Below are 23191 nucleotides of genomic sequence, written 5' to 3' on the forward strand. Positions count from 1 at the left end.
GGGTGTCGGCTCCTCGGTGGTTTCTCAGATTTGCAATCTTGAGCACAACAGGGACAAGTTCAGAATGTATGCAAGGACCAATCTTAGAAGGCTCTGAATCAAATTTTAACAGAACTAGGGAGTAATTGAATAGATGAGGGTTGCAAATTTGCAGGGCCCAGCAAGGTAACAGAAATTTCTGAACCCAGTAGGTATAATAATAGGGAATAGCAAGGACTGCGAGAAATTCAGGAATGCATTCATTCCAAAAGGCAACTGCTACCCAGCCTAGAAAATGCTGCTGAGCAGAGAATTCAGGTCAAATTGACAGTCCCTCCAGACATTAATGAGCATTTTCAATTTCCAGAAAAACTGGTCAAATGGGATGGGTCTCGAGTGTGGATGGTGAAGCATCTCTGCGTCTAAGATCATCCCTTTCATCTGTCTATGTACACATTACATTGTTTTAGCAGGTCACCCTTATGTGCTAAGAGCTTTGTCTTCTTACACTCACCAGAGTTTGTCCTTCACTTTCTGTTTTAACTTATTTTTATAATTCTATCTTAATATCACTATGTACTTGTTAGGGGTATTGTGAGGATTAAATGGAATAATTCATGTAAAGCCTTTCGAACCCTGCCCCGAGCTGCCAAGGAACAAACATTCAGTAATCACTAGTCATTTATGTAAAAGATCATTAGCCAGAGGTCACTGTATAGGCTCATGCATGCCCATGCCTTCACCATATTTACATCTCCAACCCAATTGCTCTCTTGGGTTCTGACTCAAAAACCCTCCTGCCTACTAGCTTCTTGATATCTGGAACCAAACCTCTCCACCCTACTCCAGACCATTTTCTCACCTCATACTACCCCATTCAGTGAATGATACCACTTTCTACCCAGGATCCCAAGTAAAAACCTGGTACCATTCTTGAATCTTCCTTCTACTTGATACCCAACACTAAGACTATCATGAAATCGTATCATTTCTCAACTCTTCTGCTCTATAATCTATTGTCTGAGCTAATTCCCAGAAACCTGTGGAGTCTGAGAAGAACTGCATGCCTCATCTGGAGGTAATCAAGAATGAAGGAGATCAGGCATCTCTTACCCATACTTAGAGCACCAGACAACTGAAAACATAGTCCTACCAGGTCCAGAAGAGAGTCCAAAAACTAGGGTATCAGATGCCGTATTTCTGGGAACATGATGGGCTATGTTACTCAGATCAGACTTTCAGGTAAAAGCATCTAGATGATGAATCATTTTTCAAAAAAAAAAAAAGTACACAGAGGTTAGAGATAGTAGTTTATAGTACAGGCTGATATACATAGATGAGACATTTATTTTGAGAGTCTAGCCACTTAGATGTGAAGATGAGAGAAAATAAGCTATAAAGGATGACTCTTAACGTTTTGGAGAAGTGTGAGAGTATTGACTCAAATGGGAGACTGAGAGTAGAACAGATTTGGTGATGGGAGGGATTGCATTTATATTTTAGAAATGTGGACACTAACATTTCTAGTAAAACATCAGGTTCTGTTATTAGCACTAAAATTCCTCTTCAAAACAACTAAATATGTAGGATAAACTATTTTAAGAATATTAAAAGCATCGGGATGCCTGGGTGGCTCAGTGATTGAGCATCTGCCTTCAGCTCAGTGTGTGATCCTGGGGTCTGGAGATCAAGTCCTGCATCAGGTTCCCTGTGAGGAGTCTGCTTCTCCCTCTGCCTATGTCTCTGACCCCCTCTCTCTCTGTCTCATGAATAAATAAATAAATAAACCTTTAAAAAAAATTAAAAGCATCAATTACCTGACAATATAGAAATCAAGAGGGAAAATCTAAGTGAGAAATAAGAACATGGAAGCAAGCCACTTTGCCCTAGGCATACTGTACCAACCTAAGCAAACTTGAACTCTGGTTTGAGCCTCACATGACACAATTAAATGGGTGTTGACATGCAGGGTCTACCTGAGGTGGGGAACTAAAGAGAAGAGCCTCCTCCTGTTGAGATGTGCAAGGGGTATAACTTCATGGTACAAATGGACTGAAAGTAAACCTGACCTTGCCTGAATCTCTAGGAGACGAGAGGGAGAGAGAGAGAGAGAGAGAGAGAGAGAGAGAGAGAGAGAGAGAAGGAAAAATCCTACAGTAGAGCTGTACACGCAAGTCAGTTCTCATGTGGATCTACAGTCCTAATTCCTATAGCATGAGTGCTCCAAAAACCTATATTTAAAGTAGCCCAGTGTTGTCAGGTGACCTGGGGAGACCCTGGGCCCTGGAGCCTCAACCCAGCCAGACTCAAAGGCATCTTGGTCCTGTCATGAAAGAGAATTCAACGATAGACACACAGCTAGCAGATGAGGATCACAAGCAGGAAAGTTCACTAAAGCGAAAAGTATATTCTCAAGATATGAGAGTAGGTGAGCATAGGAGAGAGAGGGAGCTGTGTGCCCTGGGGGCTGGGTTTCTATCTTTTATTGAGTTGCTAACTAGAAGGCAGTATATTCATTACTGAAGCAGGGTATTTCACTTTTTCTTCCTAATTTGGTCAGAGGGCTCATATCATGACATCTGCCCCATTTGGGCCTGTCTGGTGTGATCCTCATTTGGGCGTGTCTAGTTTGCTGCCAGGACAGGCCTCTGACCCCCAGCTGGCCACGACTTCCTCATTGCTGACCTGCACATACCCTGTTAGAACCTAACCAACTGCTACTCTGACACCAGGACTTTACTCTTCTATGAATAAAGGCTCTTCATTCTAGTCTCAGAGAACTCCTAGAAATGCTTTATAAAGAGCTAATGAGCAGCACACCCACAAAACTAACCAAGAGCATAAGGATGTAAAGAAATGAGATGGATAATAGGCAGCAGGAGAAAAAACAGATTGTAGACATAGAGCCACTTAGACATCAGAGTATCAGACACCTGATAAAACAACAATGTGTACCAATTCTGGGGATGAGAAGGGTGTGCCGAAAAGAACGAATTAATGTAGAATGACAGCAAGAACCAGGAATGGCTAATGAACAAAATCCTAATAAACCAAGTAAGCAAGGGGAACAATGCTCCAGCAATTTCTGAGCCCAAGTCCTGGCAACCATAGTAGTTTTTTAATATAAATTCTGAATCTCTGGTAGGGAAGAAACAAGAATAATGACAATGTAGGAAGAATACCCTCCCTCTGCTTCATCCCCAATTACCCTGCCTTAGTTTAACTCTACTTCCTGTTTTCTCTGGCCTATTACTACAGCCTCTGCATCAGTTTGATCAGGCTGCCATAACCACAGACCACAGACTGGGGGGCTTCAGCAGCATACATCTGGAAGCCCAACACCAAGACGGCAGCAGGCTTGATTCGGTGCGGCCCCTCTCCTCGGCCTGCATTGGCTGTCCTCTTCCTGTGTCTTCATGTGTTCTTGCCCCTGTTTGTGTCTCTATTCTAATTTCTTCTTCTTCCAAGGATATTGGTCATGTTGGATTAGGGCCCACTCAAATGACTTCATTTTAACTCATTTTAACCTCTTTGAAGACCTATTTCCAAACATAGCCACATTCTGAGGCCCTGGAGTCCAGACTTCAACATAAGAATCCGGGGGGGACACAACTCAGCCCTTAACAGCCTCCTTACTAGTCCCTCTTCTACCTTCTTCCAGGCTCCTTTGTGAACTCCATCTGAGTACTCTTGCTAAATTGCAAACCATTCACCTATTCAAAATTCCTAAGGGTTCCCCATTACCTAAAGAATAAAGTCAAAACACCTGAAAATGGTGTCGGCAGTGCCACAAAGATGCAACTAGGGGACTTGAGCTCCCACCCCATCCCACTGCAAAGAAAATGCAACCTAAGTAAACAATGTGGTCTTGTTAGGCAAATGTAATTCCAAGTCAAGTGTTCTGAAAACTGCCCCCACCTCTTCAGAGCAACAATCTGGAGCTCCTGCTGATAGCACATCAAATTCTGTCTATGAGATCTACCCCTCCTAATGCATCACCTGGCTCCACTACCCACTTCAACTAATTTACACTCCCACTTTACTAAGCATCCTGCCGTTCCCTAGCACGCCAGCCTCACTTTTGCATGGAGCCATTAGCACGATTTCCCCTAAGCAGGGATGCTATCCTGCCAACAGCACAACCATTCTTCAACAGAGAAGTTTCTAATCTTCCCTCATGAGTAAGCCCGGCATCTTTTGCTCTCTGAAGCTCCCTGAATGACCCCCCTCTCCTTTCAGCTACCATTTTTCCAACACACATTCCACCACCACCAGCATCCATCACCCCCAACACCTGCCCTATACACCTGCATTATAGGAAGCACTGAATGGCATTCTAAATGAGACTCGAGCTTGAGATCAGAACTGGAACATTTTCCCTCTGTACCCTCAATTGCACACAGCCCCTAGCATACAGTAGACATTCAATAAATATTTATTGAATGAAAAAGAAAGGCAGTGGGAAGAAACTTGAGGTGGGGGCGGGATTTATTTGTAACTTAGGAACAGATATTTTGGGAAGATTTCATTGGTTGATTGCACACCACTGGCGGCGTCCCTGCTTGATGTCAGAACTACAGGGTCCTTTCACTTGTCTATTTCTTAGTCTTCCATTAAAAAAAAAAAAAAGATTTTATTTATTTATTCATGAGAGGCACGGATTGAAGAAAGGCAGAGACACAGGTAGAGGGAGAAGCAAGCTCCGTGCCGGGAGCCCGACGAGGGATTTGATCCTGGGTCTCCAGGATCACGCCCTGGGCTGAAGGCAGCGCTAAACCACTGAGCTACCTGGGCTGCCCAGTCTTCCATTTTTTTAAAACCTCACAGTGTCATTTGAGCAACACATTTTAATAATATGCCCTTTGGCATATTCTGTTATTTTCACTGAAAACATAATAATTAGGCTGGTGTTAAGAATAAAAATTCAAAAACCATATTAGCTCAAACAAACACAATGCCAGTAACTACAAATTTTTCCATCTTATTTGATGTTTATTCTTTTAGGAACCATTTCTAGGATTTGAGAAAAATAGAAGGAAGAAGGGACATAATTTAACCGTTAAATAAATGTTCTTTATTTATAATTAGTCACTTACTTAAATGAGTAACTGTGTTTCTTATAGATCAAAAAGATATTTTGAGACACATGACATCATAAGCCAATGGGACAGAGATAATTGTCTTATTTGGGGACATACTCTAATGTTACCAAGCTCTGTCTCAGAAACAGTAGCTGAATTCCTTGATTATTTCTCAGATGAAAAGTGGTACCCTTCCAATTGTAGCATCCAGTTTATAAAGAGAAATAACTGTACTCTATCCATTAGTGGAATTAATTAGGTGGATGACCTAAAACTTTCTGAAGGTTTGAGTTCTTTCTATGTCAGGAAGGAAGCTATCCTATATGCAGAGAACACACACACACACACACACGCACACACGCACACACACACACACACGCTCCTTCGCTAAACTATTCTGGAAATGTCAATTTTGGTAGCATATAGCATTTCATGTCGCCTGCCAAGAAAGGGGACAAATATGTTCTTAAGAGCTGGTCTGTGAAATGAGAATGTTACGTTTCTTAAGGATTCTGCTAGTTAAATGGCGCACATAAATGCTCACAGAATTCATGCCCAGACTTCATTCCTATTGGCCACAATCATCACCCCACTACAATCGGCAGGTATGACGCCTGTAAGCTATTTACAGTGCTATTAAATGTGAATATTGCATATCGGAGCTCTGTTCTCAGAAAGCTTTTTGTATGAATCTTCAGTGGAACTGGGGCCTTTCCCTCTGGGCAGATTGTGGCGAAGACTTTTTTAAATGTGAGTTGTGGTTAAATAGCTGAAGTCAGGGAAAATTTTCTCACATTGAGATTTATTGGATTGTGAATAATCTCTCAAGGGAAGTGCCAGAAGCCCCATCAGCGGAGTTATTTAATTAAAACTATGGTGAAATACGTAGAAGAGATGTTGCCTGGGGGAATAATTTCCCATTGATCCCTGAAGGATTGACTTGATAGTCTTCAAATTCTTAATGGTTTCAAAATCTTAAATGTCTTCACAAATTTTCTTAGAGGAGAGGGAAAGCCATCCTGCTTGCAACCTCTAGTTCCTATAAAACCAAACAAAACCAAAACCAGCAACAAAAAGCATAGCTTAGAAACCAAGTCTTCTTTCATCAACGCTAAATAAACGGGCACAGGACGGCATTAGTTCAAAGGGAAAGACAGGAGCCCAAGCCTGCAACCAGCTCAGAGCTTTACTTTTCTTCCTCTCTTCCTGTACTGATTTTTGTTTGTGTTTGTTTTTAAACATCTAAAAACCCAATGTTTTTATCTTAGAAGATGTAAAAATATCATTGTACTCTCAGTCAGTAAATGCCCTGATTCATCAATGGTCAAATTCCCCTAAAGTATCTGAAGGCTCACTGACACCTACCTGCTAATCCTAGAGAAATTTCGGAGGGCAAGTGCTAGAGAATGAGGTTTGATTTCTTTCATAGGCTTTCAACCTTCGACAAGAGGAATTAAAAAAAAAATACAGATGCTGAGATGGTCCAGGGGAGGAATCTCGACTGCCCTGCATGGGCTGAGCATGTTCCAGTCACTTGGACAGCTCTAACTCACACATGAAGCCACAGTCCCACCCTGCACTAGCACCCACACACCGCCAGCACCCACCCCAAAGGGGAAACATGTTCCAGATGCTGCGGTCAGCACTGCCTTGCATGCTGGGGACACAGTAGTGGCAGTGAAGAGTGATTAAAGAGTTGTGAGTTGTCCTGACCACTGAAAGATAAAGAAAGGAAAACCTGAGCACAGGATGCCTTTGCCTACACTAATAAAATCCTCCATGGGACACTTTTGGTGGCTCGGGTGTTAAGTGTCAGACTTGATTTCCGCTTCAGTCATGATCTCAGGGTCACGAAATCAAGCCTCATATGGGGGGGGGGGGGGCTCACCTGCTTGACATTTAATCTCTCTTTTAATCTCTCTCCCTCTCCCTCACCCCTACTTGCATGCTCTTTCTCCTCTCTCTCTCTTTCTCAAAATAATAACAATAATCTTCAAGAGCCACAGGGCAAAGTTGTTCATAAACTTCAGCTTGTAGCTCATTCCTTCCCTTCAGGAAATTCAGCCAAATACCCACCCCTAACCCTAGGGTCATCTTAGAAATGAAAACATCTACTCAAGATTGGGTAGAGTTTGTGTAAGTTGCCAGGATCACAACCAGCTTCATCCCCTGCTCTGGATTGCCTGAGCACATTTTTGATTAAGTCTAGAGTTAAAGTCTTCTTCTGGATGTTGCTCCGGTGGACACATGTTCAAGACTGGGCACACGGGTAGCTAACGTGCAGCCCTCTGTGCACTGAGACGTACAAACAGGACACTGCTCTCACAAAACCCAAACATGTACCTGGGCCTGAGTGTTAAATGTTAGCAGCTATTACCCTGTGGAATTTAATTATGTATATCAATCCAGTGTTGTCTTGTTTTTGAGGTTGGGTTTCCCCCACCTGGCCTGTTTTTTTGTCTCTTTTTTGATTTTTGATTACAGAGCTCTTCCTCCAAAGCCTGAGAGTTGAATCTCATGGTGATTTGTGCCCTCAAGCATGCTGTTCCCCAGCTTAGCAAATGGAGAGCAAGTCAATAAAAACAACCTTGGTGTGGGTTCTGGTAACTATGCCACTTTGAGATTCCCATTAATTTCACCCTTGAGAAATTCAGTGACCATAACCTTGCTTTCGAGAGTCTTAAAAACGTTCTTTATCATCTGCTTCTCTATATTCTGTTTTATTTTATTAAGGAGGGGGATCTCTAAGCCTCTAAAATATTTGTTTCATCAGTTGACTATTTCCTATAGGGACTATTTAATCTATTTTTTTTCTTTCTTAAATGAAAAACTGCTGAAATGTAACATTTTTACAGAAACATTTTTTTATTCTTATATATGTGGTGTGTGTGTGTGTGTGTGTGTGTGTGTGTGTGTGTGTGTGTACATGTATACAAGAAAACCTTGGTGACTTCTTTCTGAGATGGTAAGATTGGACCTTGAGAGAGAGTTTATGTCTTAATTCTTTAAAGAGCAGATTTGAGACTTTTTTGTTTGTTTCTCCACCCCACTTAAAAAACAAACAACTTCAAAGTGATAGAGATGCGTATCATGGACAAAGCAGAAAGAACCCACAGTCCACACTAGGACAAAACATGCTGGCATGCATTGGTGACCCTTGTCACAAGAAAGCAATAAAGCCTCTCCTCCCGTGGCCTTCTCAGCCCCGTCTGGAATCTCCTGACAGGCAAAAGCATCCTTCAGACCAAGCCTTCCCTCCATCACTTTGCACCTGTCACTAATAGACAAGCGAGTGAGTGCCATTTTTATACATTTTCTTCCTGCCTTCTGAATTTGGGAGGTAGAAACGCTGAAATCAAAATGTGAAAATATCTTAGGATAGACTATAAAATATAATCACATAATATATCTAGAGCCCTATGCCTTTTGAAGCATGAAGTCAACATGTGGAGATAAACTAAGCCATGGACTGTGAACCAGAATAAACCACATTTATTCTTGATCAGAGCCAATTGTTTTGGCTCAGTTTGAAAGGTCTGCCTGTTATTGCTATTGTTACTGGTGTTGTTGTTGGAGTCATCTTTAGAAAATTTTCTGGATAATATTTAAAGTAATTCTGGGGCACCTGGGGGGCTTAGTTGGTTGAGCCTCCAACTCTTTCTTTGGGTTCAGGTCATGGTCTCAGGGTCATTAGATCAAGCCCTGCGTTAGGCTCCATGCTCAGTGGGAAGTCTGCTGGAGGATCTTTCTCTCCCTCTGTCTCTCCTCCCACTTTCTCTCTTTTTTTCTTTGAAATAAATAAATCTTTTTTTTTTTAAAAAAAAAAAAAGCAAACAAATAAACAAATGGAGCGATTTTTCTGACATCCACTCCACCCATCTCCATGTCTAAATATTCTGACTTACCTCCTTCAAAGTTAACTTCAAGTTCCCCCTTTTCAGGGAGGGGAATCTTCCCTGAATCTCCTGGTTAAAAGTAAATACTGTCTTTTTTCTGAACTACAATAGCAATCACTTTTATTTTTTTTAAGATTTTATTTATTTATTCAAGAGAGACACACAGAGAGAAGCAGAGACACAGGCAGAGGGAGAAGCAGGCTCCATGCAGGGAGTCTGATGCGGGACTCCATCCTAGGACCCTGGGATCACACCCTGAGCTGAAGGCAGGTGCTCAACTGCCAAGCCACCCAGGAGTCCCAGCATTTACTCTTCAAATATAATTTGTAGTACACAGCTTTTCTCTCCCCTAATACTCTGCATACCACTTAGAGCTGAGATCCACATCTTTCTAGTTTCCAACCACAGACATTATCTTGAATATAGTATGTTCTCAATAAAGACTTGATGAGTGAGTAAGGACAAGTGGGTTCAGCTCCCATATATCAGCACACACTTTTACACAAACCAGATCTGGGACACTTTCCCTTTTCCAGCTTTAGGTAAAATCCTGACAACACCCCAACATTAGAAAACAAACAAGTAGCCAGAGGAAAGCCCATATTGATGACGATTCTAGGTTGGCCAAGGGCCCCAAGCAGGACATAGGCCAGCATGGTCTGTAGCATCTCTCCCATTATGGGATTTCTTGGCACTGCCATGAATTCTGGGGTCCCCAATATTAAAGGAACCTCTTTTGCTCTCTAGTGTCATTCACTGAAACATTGATGTGAGAGTGCAAGGTGATCGCAGCTGAGCTGTCAGCTGCCAGGCCCTGAGCACGGAATGCCCGGCTTTGTAGGGAATAAAAGCAGAGTCTTTTAAGACAGCGCGGAGGTGACACCCAAGGAGCCTCCATAACCCAGGGGAGAATGAGACCCTTAAACGGAAACAGTAAGGAACATCTCTGTGCCCAGGTCGAGAGAAGGGGGTTAGAGGGTGGAAGATCACGAGTGAGAAAACTGCAACACGGCCAACACAAAGCACCCCAGTGTGTGCAGGCAGGAGACTGCCCTGTACTATGCATGTGAACTGAGGCAGTGACACACGTCTCGTGCTCACATCATGCATCCTGCAACTCCCCCCACCCATTTTCTCCCTCCAGCTGCTCTGTTCTCAGCATGAATGCTCCTCTCTACTTCGATGCCACCAGTCCTTTAAGCCACGGCCTTAGCCTTCTGCTCCTGTTCCACTTTAGTACTTGCTTCGTTCACATTTTTCTCCACGTGACTCCAGAATTGGTATTTTCAATGCTGACCTTTCTTCTCATTGGTCATTCCATAATTTCAACTGTAGGTGGGTCAAAGCTACTTTACAACTCAGTGCATCTGAAATTGGACTTTTCCCCACCTCCTCCAAGCCAACCCAGTCTCCTCATATCCCATCTTTTAAAATTAAGCTATTATTTTTTCAGTCCCTGGATCACAAAAATGGGAAGACATTATTTTCCCCTTTTCTTGACCTCCACGCCAAATCAGAATGAGGATCTCTTCTCTAACTTAGATAATCATCTTTGAACTCTCCAAAAATTACAATAGTGCCCCTTTCCATTGTTTTTTATAAGAAATTCAATAGATTTGAAAGAAATTTCATTAGTTTTGAGAGAAGTGGCAAGTAAAACACCTGTAAAAGAATAACCCTGTGACTGTGAATTTTGAAGACCTTTCCTAATTTCTGTCCATGTTTCAGAACTCTGCTTTTCCTTATAGTTTTACCATACATGTTTATATCTATAAGTCACATTTTATTCATTTTGCAAGTTTCTGAACTTTAAAGGAAGGAAATAATACCTTACGTGTTTTTCTATAATGTGCTTTTTTTCTTTCAATAAGATATTCCCAAGATTTGTCCCTGTTGGTGAGAATAATTATTGTTCATTCATCATTCTTGGCTCTTACAACCACCACTGCAATAAACATTCCAGGGCATTTCTACAACATGTGGGCAAACCCTAGGATATTTAACAGAGTGAAATTATTAGGTCATAGGATATGAGATTACTTAACTGGCTAATGCTATATCATTTTCTGAAATAGACATAATAGTAAATTTCATGTGTTAATTTGTAGGGTGGTATTGGGTGACGTTCACATTTAAATTGGTAAATTGTGAGTAAGCAGATTGCCTTCTACAGTGAGGGAGTGGGCCTCATCTAATGAGTTGAAGGTACAAACTCATTATTTTGAATAGAGCAAAAAGACTCGCTTCCCCATACAAGAGGGAAATCAGCAGACCGCCTTCTGACTTCATTGCCTTTCCTGGGACTCCAGCCTGTTGGCCCACACTTGCCAGTCTCCACAATCACATGAGCCAATTCCTTGTAATAAATCTCTTTCTATATACATATATATCCTATTGGTTCTGCTTCTTGTTCTGTTCTTTCCTGAATATTACCAATACCAATAACACAATGGATATACTAATGAGCATTCCTACCAGCAGTGAACAAGTGTTCCAATCCATAAAATTTTATTTGTTCACCCCGACCTTAAACTCTTCCCCTCCCATAAGCTACAACTACTTTAATCTTTTAGGTGGTGAAAAAAAATTGGTTTATTAATGTGTCTCCCTCTGAAGAATGTTAAGTAGCTTCCCATGGTCTTCCCAGAGTGAAGTCCAGATTCCATGAGGCACATCAAGATTTGAGCCAACTTGTCAGGCTCTTCCTGACATTCGGCTGCACCAGGGGGCTTCAACTTCTCTTTTTCAATATGGAATCTGCTGTATAACACCTTACTTGCAACCCCAGCACATCACATGCTGAGCTCCTTTCCTGGTGCAGGAACCCCTGGTTCTTCCTCTCAGGCTCCATCTCATGGCAGTGAGGGGCCACAGAGCCTAGGGCAAGAACCACATGGTGCTGGAGCTCTGGCCCAAGGCAAACAGCTCCATGCTCTATTTCTGTGTGGACATTAAACTTTCCTTGAGCCCTTCCATGCTGCTGGTGCCCCTAAGATGCCTCCCTGCCCACTCTCTCTCCTTCCCTCACTTGCCTATCTTAGAAAAAAATCCTTCCAAGTGTCAAGGTCTAGTGCAACTTGATCCTTGAGCCTCCTTGTTCACTCTGCTGAAATCAAGCTCCTCTTCATCTCATTTCTGGCACTTCATGAGCATCGACTAGTTTCACCCCAGTGCAGAGACTGGGCAGCTCAGAACCTCAAGGTGGTTGATGACCGTGAACACTTTCTTCAGCTACATGATGAGAACATATTACCTGTGCCATGGTGTTTCATAAGCATTAGAGGAGAAGATGACATTTGCATCACACACAGGAGGTGCTCAGGGAAATGGGTAGTAGAGTAGTGTGGGTGGGCCACCCATCCGGGGGAAACTCTCTATCAGTGTAACTACATCCTCTTTAACTGGCCAGGAAGGCCAGAGGCACACAGGTTGCATAGTATTTGGCAGGATCTCACTTCCACCATGAACTCTGCTGTGAAAGGACTGCCTTTGAAAGGTTACCTCCCAAGCCACCTCAGTGGCTTTTCAACCCTGAAGCAGTAAAATAAATGCAGTCCCTCTTATTTTTAAAATTCTCCAAATCAGTTACCAATTGACAAATGCTTGTGTGGAGTCAACACACATTTTAACATAAATTTGCATTAACAGCACCATTTATCCAGAATAAGATGTCCAATTTGCTCTTCAGCTCTCAGCTAAAAGCCCCAGGTGGGCGGTGGCATGGCAAGGATGTACAAAGGTTGACGTCTCCTCATTTGAGGGCCCCTGCAGCTCCGTGTCCCCCAAGATGTCATTTTGCATTCCTAACAGCAACTTTATCCAATGGGACACATACAAAGGCTGAGAACTTGGTCAGATAATTAGACCTCACCACACTTCCGGTCCTCGCCTGTAAAATCAAGATTATGTCCATATCCAAGTGGGCAGTGGGCTAAATGAGAAGATAACTGACCAGGTTCCTCATGTATAGTAAGCTATCAGCAAAGAGGAGACATTAAGTATATTTAGAGAGCATGTGGTTCAATTTATTCATCCTTTTGAGGTTGTAAAACCTAATATACAAATTAGGATTTCTGGATTCCAACTCCAGTCATGTGTTGTTAAACAGATCACCAACTCTCCCTTTACATAACATGTGAGTGCAATACTTCTAGGTCCTGATATGATGCTAATAAAGTACACACAGAAAAGTTTAAGTATATTTAAGGTTAACTTTGAAATACAGCTATTATATTTTTTAAATTCACTATCATTTTTCATTTAAAAAACAAAAAGGGAATCCTCCACATCTGGAAAATGAGTGGAATACTCGCACTGGCCCATTACCGCAATCAGTTCTTTAAAAATATAAATGATCAAAAACAACAACAACAACAACAACAACAACAACAACAAAAGCAACAGTGACAAGGTACACTTGAGAATACTACCATGAAGAATTCATCTATGTGGAGAGGTGGGTGCTCCTGTATTTGAACTGTGACTGACTGAAACGCCTACTGTTGTGTTTAAAAAAGCCCAACTCCAAGAATTTAACAGGAGCAATAACTCTGGATGATAAAAGTAGGAAATACTGCCAAAATTGTCCATATACGATTCTAAAAATCCTACCTTGGTATGACAATCACACTTTAGTTCCCAACAGTTTAGCTCTACCCTCTATAGAGGTCAAATTTTCAGAAGAGTTCAAACTGCTTGTTGGCTTTTTTTTTTTCCAACTAAAATTGTATGTAGTTAAGGCATGCATACAATACAATAATTTGGTAAATATATATGTACATAGTGAAATGATTACTATAATCAAGCTAATTTACTTATCTTCTCATATAGTTACTTTTTTTTTTTTTTTTTTTTTGTCATGAGACCACCTGAAATCTACTTTCTTAGGAAAGGTCCAGTATTCAATACAGTATTAACTGTGGTCCTCAAGCAGTGCATTAGATCTTTAGGTGGAGTCATCCTACCTAACTGCAAATTTGGACCATTTGACAACAGCTCCCCATTTCCCCACCTCCTTGTGCCTGGTGACCATTGTTCTACCTATTTTCAATAGGTTGTTCTTTGACAGAAATCAGAATTCCTGATCTGGGATCCAAACTGCAAGAGCTTGCCACACGAAGGGTGGTGGGGCCGGGGATCCCATCTTGCTCTGGCCTTCGTGGCTCAGGCCAGGTGTCGAATAGCTCACTCTGCTTCAAGGCCCTTGCCAATCCTCTCCTTCATCTGCGTGGCTAATGAAAAGTCATCCAGACATGAAAAACTTGAAATAGCACTCAACAGGTGACTATACACAACAGTGATGAGGAGGTCAGGGGCAAAACGGACTCTACAATAAATATTTCACTAAAAAGATTTTGGTAATAGACCCTTTTTAAGCCTCAGTCATATACACAAAACCATCTTGGAGCTTAGCTGCATCTACAGAGAAAAAGAAAACTAACACATGGGAAATTTTCTTACCTCCTGACCATTTGCTTTCCTTATGTACTACAGTAAATTGTTCTTTTATGTATGATATGCATCCGTTGAAAAGAAGGCACTCTAGCACATGTCACATAAGGTGTTCTGCTGAATGCCCATTTGGAATATAATTTTAGAGACTCCAGACAAGAAACATACAGTTCCAAACTATTTCCTTCCCTAGACTATTGCTGACATCTGAAAATTTCATCATTAGTCATTTTGCATCAAAAGCATAGGGAATAATGATAGTGACAATAATACTATCTATCACTCCCTGACTACAGGTCTTTAACCATACGACCCCTAAGCCATCCAACACAGAGAATGGTATTATTAACTCAGTTTACTATTCAGAAACCTGAGATGCAGAGGGACTGAACAGCTAACATAAGGTTTTACAAAAAGCAAAGCCTATAAAAGTCGCGTTTTTCCAGTATGCCATATACCCAATCCATGTGGCTCTTACTCAAAGGACTAACTCACTAAGTACCAAACCATAGGCCCTAGTAGGCATCACAGAAAATATCTAGGAGGTCATTCAATCCTGCCTGAAATGACACCTTGCAGTTTCTGCAGGGTCCTCTCTTATGGAACTTGGATGAAGCAAAAAAATGGAGCCAGTGCTCGAACTCTGTCCAGATTCCCTAATAAGCCTAGATTTGGTGTTACTGAAAGGACTGAACACACAGAGGTTGAAGCCAGCATGAGTGCCTGGTGGGAGGAAGCAGCACTCCATCACTGGGAGGACGCTCAGAAGGGGGACATCTGGTCCTGAACCCAAATGCTGCCAACATGAATTTAGTCGAGGCTGTAGTCATTATTTAGATGATACAAGACCTGGGCTTTTCCCCTACTACATTCAAATTTCTGAGATGCATATTCTACTCAGAAGCGACATGTCAAGAAAAATGAAACTGATTCATAGAATTATTTCTTTAAAACAATAATATCATAAGATCTAGAAGTGAAGTTGGAAAATACCACAAAAACATGATAAAGCATTTTGTAGGTTCTACTGGGGCTTGAAGAATCAAATGTCATAGGTGGGGATAAAGGTACATAAAATGTTCACTCACCTGATGCAACCACCTGGATTACTTTTTCCCAATGTCCATGTGGGAAAGTATGAAGAAAGCAGGAATAGAAGCCAATATCAGCCTCAGAGGCATTATGAAAGTACAGGGTCATATCATTAGGAGCCACAGTAGAATTTAAAAGGTAAACCCTGTAAGTATAGGGTTGTTTTACAACCCCACCATAAATAGGGCTGAAAATGGCTATAAGCTCTCTGTTTGTTGTATTGATCTTGAACCACTCCATCTGGGTTAAGGTGTCCAGTGATGAGTATATACACTCTAGACTCATATTTTCAGCAAGTTTAACAGTTGTGTCCCAAAACATCTCTTCGCATAGAGCTGAAATACACAACAACACATTTATTCATTTAGGTTTGATGATTGAGACACCACATGGATACCTTAAGCTTATTCTAAGCTTTCTAAGACCCAGCAAGATAGTAAATGGAGATCACACTAAAGGCTAACAGTTTCTCCCTTAGTCTAAAAAGGTTTCTGCTGCTGATAACAGCATTTGCAACTTGTTGATGTCCTGAACAAATGAGAAATTATCGGACTCAACTAAAGAGCATTATAAATTCTAAACATGTCACACTATAAGACCAAGATAGAAGTAAATTTTTTTTTAATGAAGACATTATCTTTACCTCTGTATACGTGAAGAATAGCCAAGAAGAAAGTAAGATAATCCATCTCTGGAAACCGTTTGGGAGGCTGATCTATTAAAAAAAAAAAGACAATTTTTATAATGTTACATGCAGAGGCCCAGCACAATGCACTACTTCCTTCCTCTCAGATATTATCAGCAATGTCTTAAAGTATGAACAGGAAAAACGTCTGAGCTTCAAAGTCAGGTTTGCTCTTGCATAAGGATGAACAGATTTGAATCACTTCTCTCTCGGGGAACTAGCTTATTTTCAAGTTTTTATTTTCTACAAAGAGGCATTCATTGAACAAGTCAGTGAAGAGCTGAGTGCATTCTCTATACCAGACTCTACTCTAGGCCATTAGGATACAACAGTAAATTAAAAAAAGAAAAAAAGAAAAAGAAAAAAATCTTTGCTATCATGGAATTTACATTCTAGTGGGAGGAGACAGACATTGAAATTAAAAAGTAAAACAATATAGTAAATTATTTATGGTAAGTGCATGAGGAAAGCACAAAACAGGAAAGTGGAGATAGGGCAGGGTGGGTGATAGCGTTCCCCTTTTAGACAGGAATGTGCAGGAAGTCTTCACTGAGAACTTGACATTGGAGCAGAGATGGAAGGGCAGCAGGAGGGGCCTGGGGTGCCAGGGATTTAGAGGCTCCACCAGTGTGGACCGTGGTTGGGCATGGCCTTCCTTTTACTTTTCTACCTTTTCACTGACCTGAGGCATTTGCTTTGGAGGTGATGAAGGGATCACACATGGAAGGACCTCCCAATACAAAATTATTGTGGCCCAGGATGTATACTAAGCTATCATCATGGATGATTTTTTTAATCTTTTATTTTTAAATAGTTACAGAGTCACAGTCATTTGCAAAGATAGTAGGAGAGCACCCGTGTACTCTTCAACCCAAGTTCCCCCAAAGGTTACATCTTATGTAATTATAGTACAATATCAAAAGGTAATTGATTTTGTAAGTTTGTCACTGTTTCCTTCCTTCATGTAAAATAATAGTTCAAAGGCACCTGGTGGCTCAGTTTGTTAAGCATCTGCCTTTGGCTCAGGTCATGATCCCGAGGTCCTGGGATCAAATCCCATGTCTTGCTCCCTGCAAAGGAGCAGAAAGGGACTCTGTGCCTCTTCTGCTCATGCACACGCTCTCTCTCAAATAAATAAAATCTTTAAATAAAATAAAATCATTCCATTTCTTAAGAACTTGTTAGGAACATATTACCATGTCAGTATAAAAATACATTATTGCCTCTATAATGAGAGGAATTGTATGAATGCCTTTATCCCCTGAGGGTTGAAATAAAAGGTAGGTAAGAATTGGGAAGGGGGGGGCGGTGGGCATGAGCCACCAAAGACAATGTTGCCTATGGCCAACTCTGAAGGTCCTCTGGATTCAATCCCAAAGTTTATTGGTAGGTGTCTGCTGTTCAACGCAGTATCTAACCTGGGAACTTTTTCAGGAAGCAAGAAATCAGTAGTATGAAATTATAATGTATACATATGGTGCTGTATAGTGCCATCCGATGCTTACACAGCATTCTATTTTCCAAATGCTTTCCCAGGAGTGGTATTATTTGTACTTGTAATAGCCACACAATATAGTCCGATGAGGTATCTCTGTTTTGCAAGTAATTAAAAAAAACAATCTGTCCAAAATTTTAGAGAGCTGTACCAGGCACCCTGCTTAGGCCCTGGAAGTGGAAGCATGAGAAAGACGTGGTCTCTGTCCTCATGCCATGTGATAACATATTGGGTTAGACAGATTACAGAGCCAGTTTATTATAATAAAACATGAAAATATAGAAGTCAAATTTGAGTAAATACTGGGACATCCCAGAAAGGGGAAAATTCATTCTAATTGGGAAAGGTTTCATAGAAAAAAATGCACCAGATTCTGCACTTTACAATCTAACTAAGACTTTCCCAGTAGAGAAGGAGAAGGAGATAAAGGCATGAAAACAGAGGACATTTTTGGGAAATGATGTGACTATGCTCCAGGGAGTGGGAAAGAGACAACTACGATGTTGGGTCCATATGGAAAGTATCTTAAATGACAACCATAGAGAAGTTCAAACCTGGCCATCAGAAACCACAGCATCCTGCTTACATCTGTAACTATCAAACACAGTCCCTGGGACATGTGTCTGTGGCATCAATAAACACAACTCTGACAGCAATACAGAGCCACTAAATATCTTATGATATTTAGATATCAGCAAAGAAGAGCTTTTAAAAGATTTTATTTATTTATTCATGAGAGACAGAGAGAGAGAGAGAGAGGCAGAGGGAGAAGCAGGCTCCATGCAGGGACCCCGACATGGGACTCGATCCCGGGACTCCAGGATCACATCCTGGGCTGAAGGCAGCGCTAAACTGCTGATCCACCTGGGGATCCCCAGTTTTGCATTTTTGAAAGATAACCTGGATGCCTGTGGAGAATGGACTGAGGTGGTAAGGGCATTGAGGATTTATATCTGAATCAGAAAAATTAATTCCATCCATCAAATCTTAACTATAGGACTTCCTCTTGATAGGTACTGACAGACAGAAACAACAACAACAACAACAAAAAAAACTATAGAACCAGAGTTAGACCCAGTCCCAAGAATTCCTGAAGCCCTCAAGAAAGTATCCTCTTAAGTAGCCTCCTTTGCACTGATCTCTGCCTCAGGACCTGTGTCACCCCCCCCTCCCCAACACACACTGTATCTGGGGCGATCTTGTGACAGATACCATATGACCTACACAGTTCAAAATACTTAATATTTTTTACTATCAATAAAATTAAAAGACAACCTAAAGAATGGGAGAAAAATCTGCAAATCATACATCTTAAAAGGATCTAGAATCCAGAACATAAAAAAAAAACTCTTACAACTCAACACCAAAAAGATGAACAACCCAATTTAAAAATGGGCAAAAAACTTGAATAGACATTTCTCCAAAAAAAGATATACAAATGGCCAACAAACACATGAGAAGTTGCTCAGCATCATTAGTCACTAGAAAAATGCAATTCAAAACCACAAGGATATACTACTTCATGTCCACTATGATAGTTATAATAAAAAATGAGGAAATAGCAGTGTTGACAAGGATGTAGTGAAGTTGAAACCCTTGTACACAGCTGCTGGGTGTACTATGGTTTGGTTTACTAACAGTTTGGTTGTTCCTCAAACATTAAACAGAATAACTATATATGACCTAGCAATTCAACTCATGGGTTTACGTTCCTCAAAATTGAAAACAGATAATCAAACACTTAACATACCAATGTTCATAGCAACTCTGTTTAGAAGAGTCAGAAGTTGGAAACAACCCAAATGTCCATCGACAGAAGAACAGATAAACTGTGATGTGTCCACACCACATATTACATAGTCATAAAAAGGAATGAAATACTGATTCATGCTACAACATGAATGAACCTTGAAAACATTATGCTAAGTGAAAGAAGGCAGACACAGAGGGCCATGTATTTTTAAGATTCCATTTACATGAAATACCCAGAATAGGTAAACCTGTAGAGACTGAAACCAGATTGTTTGCTGTCAGGGGCTTAACAGAGAGGAAACCAGGAGTGACTGCCTAAAGTATGAGGTTGTGTCTTGGGATGAAGAAAATGTTTTAGATCTTGATAAAGATGATACTTGCAAACACCATGAATGTACAAAATGCTACTCAACTGTATACTTTAATTTTATGTTGTATGAATTTCACCTCAACAACAAAAATTACTGCTAGTGAATAGCAGGAGTCCGAATTCACCTCAGGTCTTTCCAACTGCAGAAGCCACCACAGTTTGTTATTGGCCTTGCATTTATTGACATCACTTGGTCTGCAATGGCCATTGAGCCTCATGGTACCCACAGAGAATGGAGTCCCGTCACACATCTGTGCCACTTTATGTCAGCTGGAAATAGATAATGCAGAAGAACATAGTCCAGGTTATCAGATAAATGACTAATGATGTAAAGAATCACTGAGTGCTTATTAAACACATGTGGACACATTATATGTATTTATATTAATGTTTATATATATGGTGTGTGTGTGTGGTCAGGGCTGGGTAAGGTTGGCAGAGGTGCAGGGAGAGAGGTAAGAGGGACAAAGGGGCTCAGCAGACGTCTGTAACAGCATCCTGGCAGCGGATCCTACAAGAATTGGATGCAACATAGCATCATCCACTCTCTGGGGCTCCTGCAGCCCTCAGTGAGCTTCCACCCCTGGAAGCAGAGAATCAGGGCTGGGGGAGGATTATGAGAAAAAGGGAATGAACTGGTCATAGTGTGCAGTGCCCCCTTCATCCCCAAGGTGTCCAAAGCGAAGTGAGTGGAGAGATAAAGAGAGTAGACTCTCTACATTGGCTGAAATCAGGGGCCCTGGAAGCTACATATCCAAACAAAAGGTGCAGAAAGACACGCAGCTGAAGATAAAGTTCAGCTGTTACAACTTTGCTGATGACGAGCCCTATTTATCAGCATCTAACCAAAGACAAATAGAGACTGTACTTGAGCTATTTCTGTTGTGTAGAGAGCCATTTTTTTGCATGATTTATGAAGGAATTTTGGCTTGAGGTTTTTTCTAATAGAGCTGTCTGTATAAAAGAGCTTCATCCTCAAGGAAGTCATTAATCAAAATATTACTGGACTTCTTCCCTATCAAACACAGCTCAGCTAACCCATAAGTATGAAATTCGTCTCACGGGTTTGCCTCACGCCACATGCTCCTGGGTGATCTGGGCTGCGTAATGGCCTTCAGATCTGCGGTATCCTTCTCATAGGCACCCCCCACCCAGGCCCTACTCTCTGCCCTCAGCTTTGTTGCTTCTGCTATCTATAAGGTGTTCTGCTTTCCCAGATGTCTGCTTCTTCTGAACATTGGGAGGATTCAAGTCTCTACTCAGTTACCCAAGTAGGTCACCTTCCCTGTGTCATGTGGGCACACCGGACGTGCAGGGTGGAGAAGGCGCTCCTACTCTGCTTCCATTCTGCCCTTGCCCAGACAACTACTGACATGCTGAGGGCAGCAAAACACAAAGCGTGTGCTATATGCTCTTAGCACAAGGGACTGAGGCTGGGAAGAATTGGGGTGTTCTCCTTTTTTTCCCAGATGTGAGAGTTTGAGGCTCATACTTTGAGAAGACTTCAACAGGAGTGTTTGACTCCAGGTTTCAGCTCCCTGCGTCCAAGTGTCTCCTCAAGAGAATGTTTCCAATGAGGGACGTGGGGTTTCCCTCAGACCACCAGGCCCTTAGAACTTTAGCAGGTCACAGAGCTGCCCTGGGAGCTAGATACTGGTGGGGGGGCCATCTGTAACAGGTTCACTTCCATTCAAAGCAGAGAGTTCAGTTTGGCTTCAGTAGAGATCTCAGTTTGGTTTCAGTAGAGATCCTCCAGGACAGGGTTCTGCAAACTATGGCTCAGGGGCCAAATCCGGCCCACTGTCTGACCCTTTATAAATGGTCTGTTTGGACTCGGCCACGCTGCTTACTTGCTGACACATTGTCCAAGCCTGTTTTGTGCTCTGATGAATAGCTGCAGAGACCACGTGGCCTACAAAGCTGAAAATAGTAACTATGTGATCCTTGACAGAAAAAGGTCACCAGCCCCAGCTTAGGGTAATAAATACTTAGATAGCCAGCATTTATTATTTAAGTGCATCTGCTTGCTTGGTCTGGCTCGGAGGAAGGAAGGCTAAGACTCAAAGGGCAGACACTGGTAAAATTAGCTCAATTTTCTTCACAAGAACCATGCCACCAGACCTACCACAAATATGTTTCCTCTAGAAACAGATGAGAGAAATGACCTAAACGACACCCTGCCGCTGTAACTGGGCCCGTCCTTGAACTTACAGGTTCATCAGCCACGCAGACAATTACAGCTCTTCTTTGCTGAATCTGCGCAACACCATTTCATCGACAGCCTCCACCCAGCGGCCCATGGTTTACCTTAAAAGTGTGAACCAGCCACATCCACTCTCTTTTCTAGACGGTTACTAACCTTGACGTTAGTTCTGCTCACTCTCTCTCCTTTCCAGATGTGTGTCTGGGTACGGGCTTCCTGTTTGGCGTGGCCTCCTTAGCTCGGCCCGTCTGGTCCCTGGCAATCTCGCTGCTGTCCTCCCTCGGTTGGCACTTCAGGAACGGCTGGGCCTTTGGCCCCAGGGCCCCAGGCTGTTGGGCTCTTCTCTCCAGAGTCCCTCCGGACAAGGGCTGCAGTAAAGCACTTTTCACTAAGCAGTGCCTTTAATTTATTTATTTATTTATTTTTGAAGGATTAAAACCAGTCAGGGAGTGTACCTGCTTCTGGAAGCCTCTTAACCACTGCAGCCACCCAGACCCATCCCACACTCAGATCTAGTTCTGCCCCTCTCTTCCCCACCCCTGTAAAATGCTACTGTTGGAAAGGATGTACTTCTCATCCTCTGTTCTAACTTGAAACTTTCAGTTGGTTATTTTGCCTTTTCTTCCCCATTCGTTTCCCTGACAGTCAAAGCAGTTGGTATTTGGCAGCGTCTGAGGTGCAGAAGGCTTCTTATCTCTGCCCATATCTGAGCATGTTTCCATCCCACCTTCTAAAGACTCTCTTTGGTTTTGTGTTTTAATCGTCTGCTCTGACACAGAAAGCACATGAAAAGTTGACATTTGCTAGGAACTGTCCCTGCAAATTTAGCAGCTTCTGTGTCTTCAAAACGCAATTGTTTCTACCTTGTTCCAGAGGACAACAGGGCTCCTTTTACTTGTTCTTTTGATCTACCGGAGAGTGAAGATTTTCCCATTGGTCAAACCACCATGAAGGACTGTGGCTGGGGGGTGGAGTTTGTGCAATTCGCAGTGCCTGAAGAGGAGAAGGCACTTCTGGAGGCCAGCCAGTCCCACACATTTCCCTAAGCATCACGTGTGCAGGGCTGGCCTCTTCTGTGACCACATCATGGCTGAAAGCACAAAAGAGGAAAATACAGGGGTGCCCAGGTGGCTCAGTTGGTTTAGTGTCTGACTCTTGATTTGGGCTCAGGTCATGATCTCAGGGTC

General features: G+C 42.0%; 1 protein-coding gene across 5 annotated transcripts in view; it reads right to left on the reverse strand.

Moving 5' to 3' along the window:
* Positions 1 to 23191, reverse strand: part of CD226 (CD226 molecule) — a 107880-nt gene that overhangs the window by 56941 nt on the left and 27748 nt on the right. For 3 of the 5 annotated variants that reach the window (XM_072758085.1, XM_072758083.1, XM_072758086.1), the window contains exons 2-3: positions 16143 to 16214; positions 15496 to 15834 (exon numbers count right to left, since the gene is read on the reverse strand). In XM_072758085.1, the coding sequence (XP_072614186.1) occupies positions 15496 to 15834; positions 16143 to 16214 (411 nt within the window). Of the gene's footprint in view, positions 1 to 15495; positions 15835 to 16142; positions 16215 to 22160; positions 22652 to 23191 lie in introns of those variants that run through there. The other 2 variants (XM_072758088.1, XM_072758087.1) reach the window with 2 other exon arrangements.

Source organism: Vulpes vulpes, chromosome 5 (assembly GCF_048418805.1).
Source record: "Vulpes vulpes isolate BD-2025 chromosome 5, VulVul3, whole genome shotgun sequence".
Taxonomy (NCBI): domain Eukaryota; kingdom Metazoa; phylum Chordata; class Mammalia; order Carnivora; family Canidae; genus Vulpes; species Vulpes vulpes.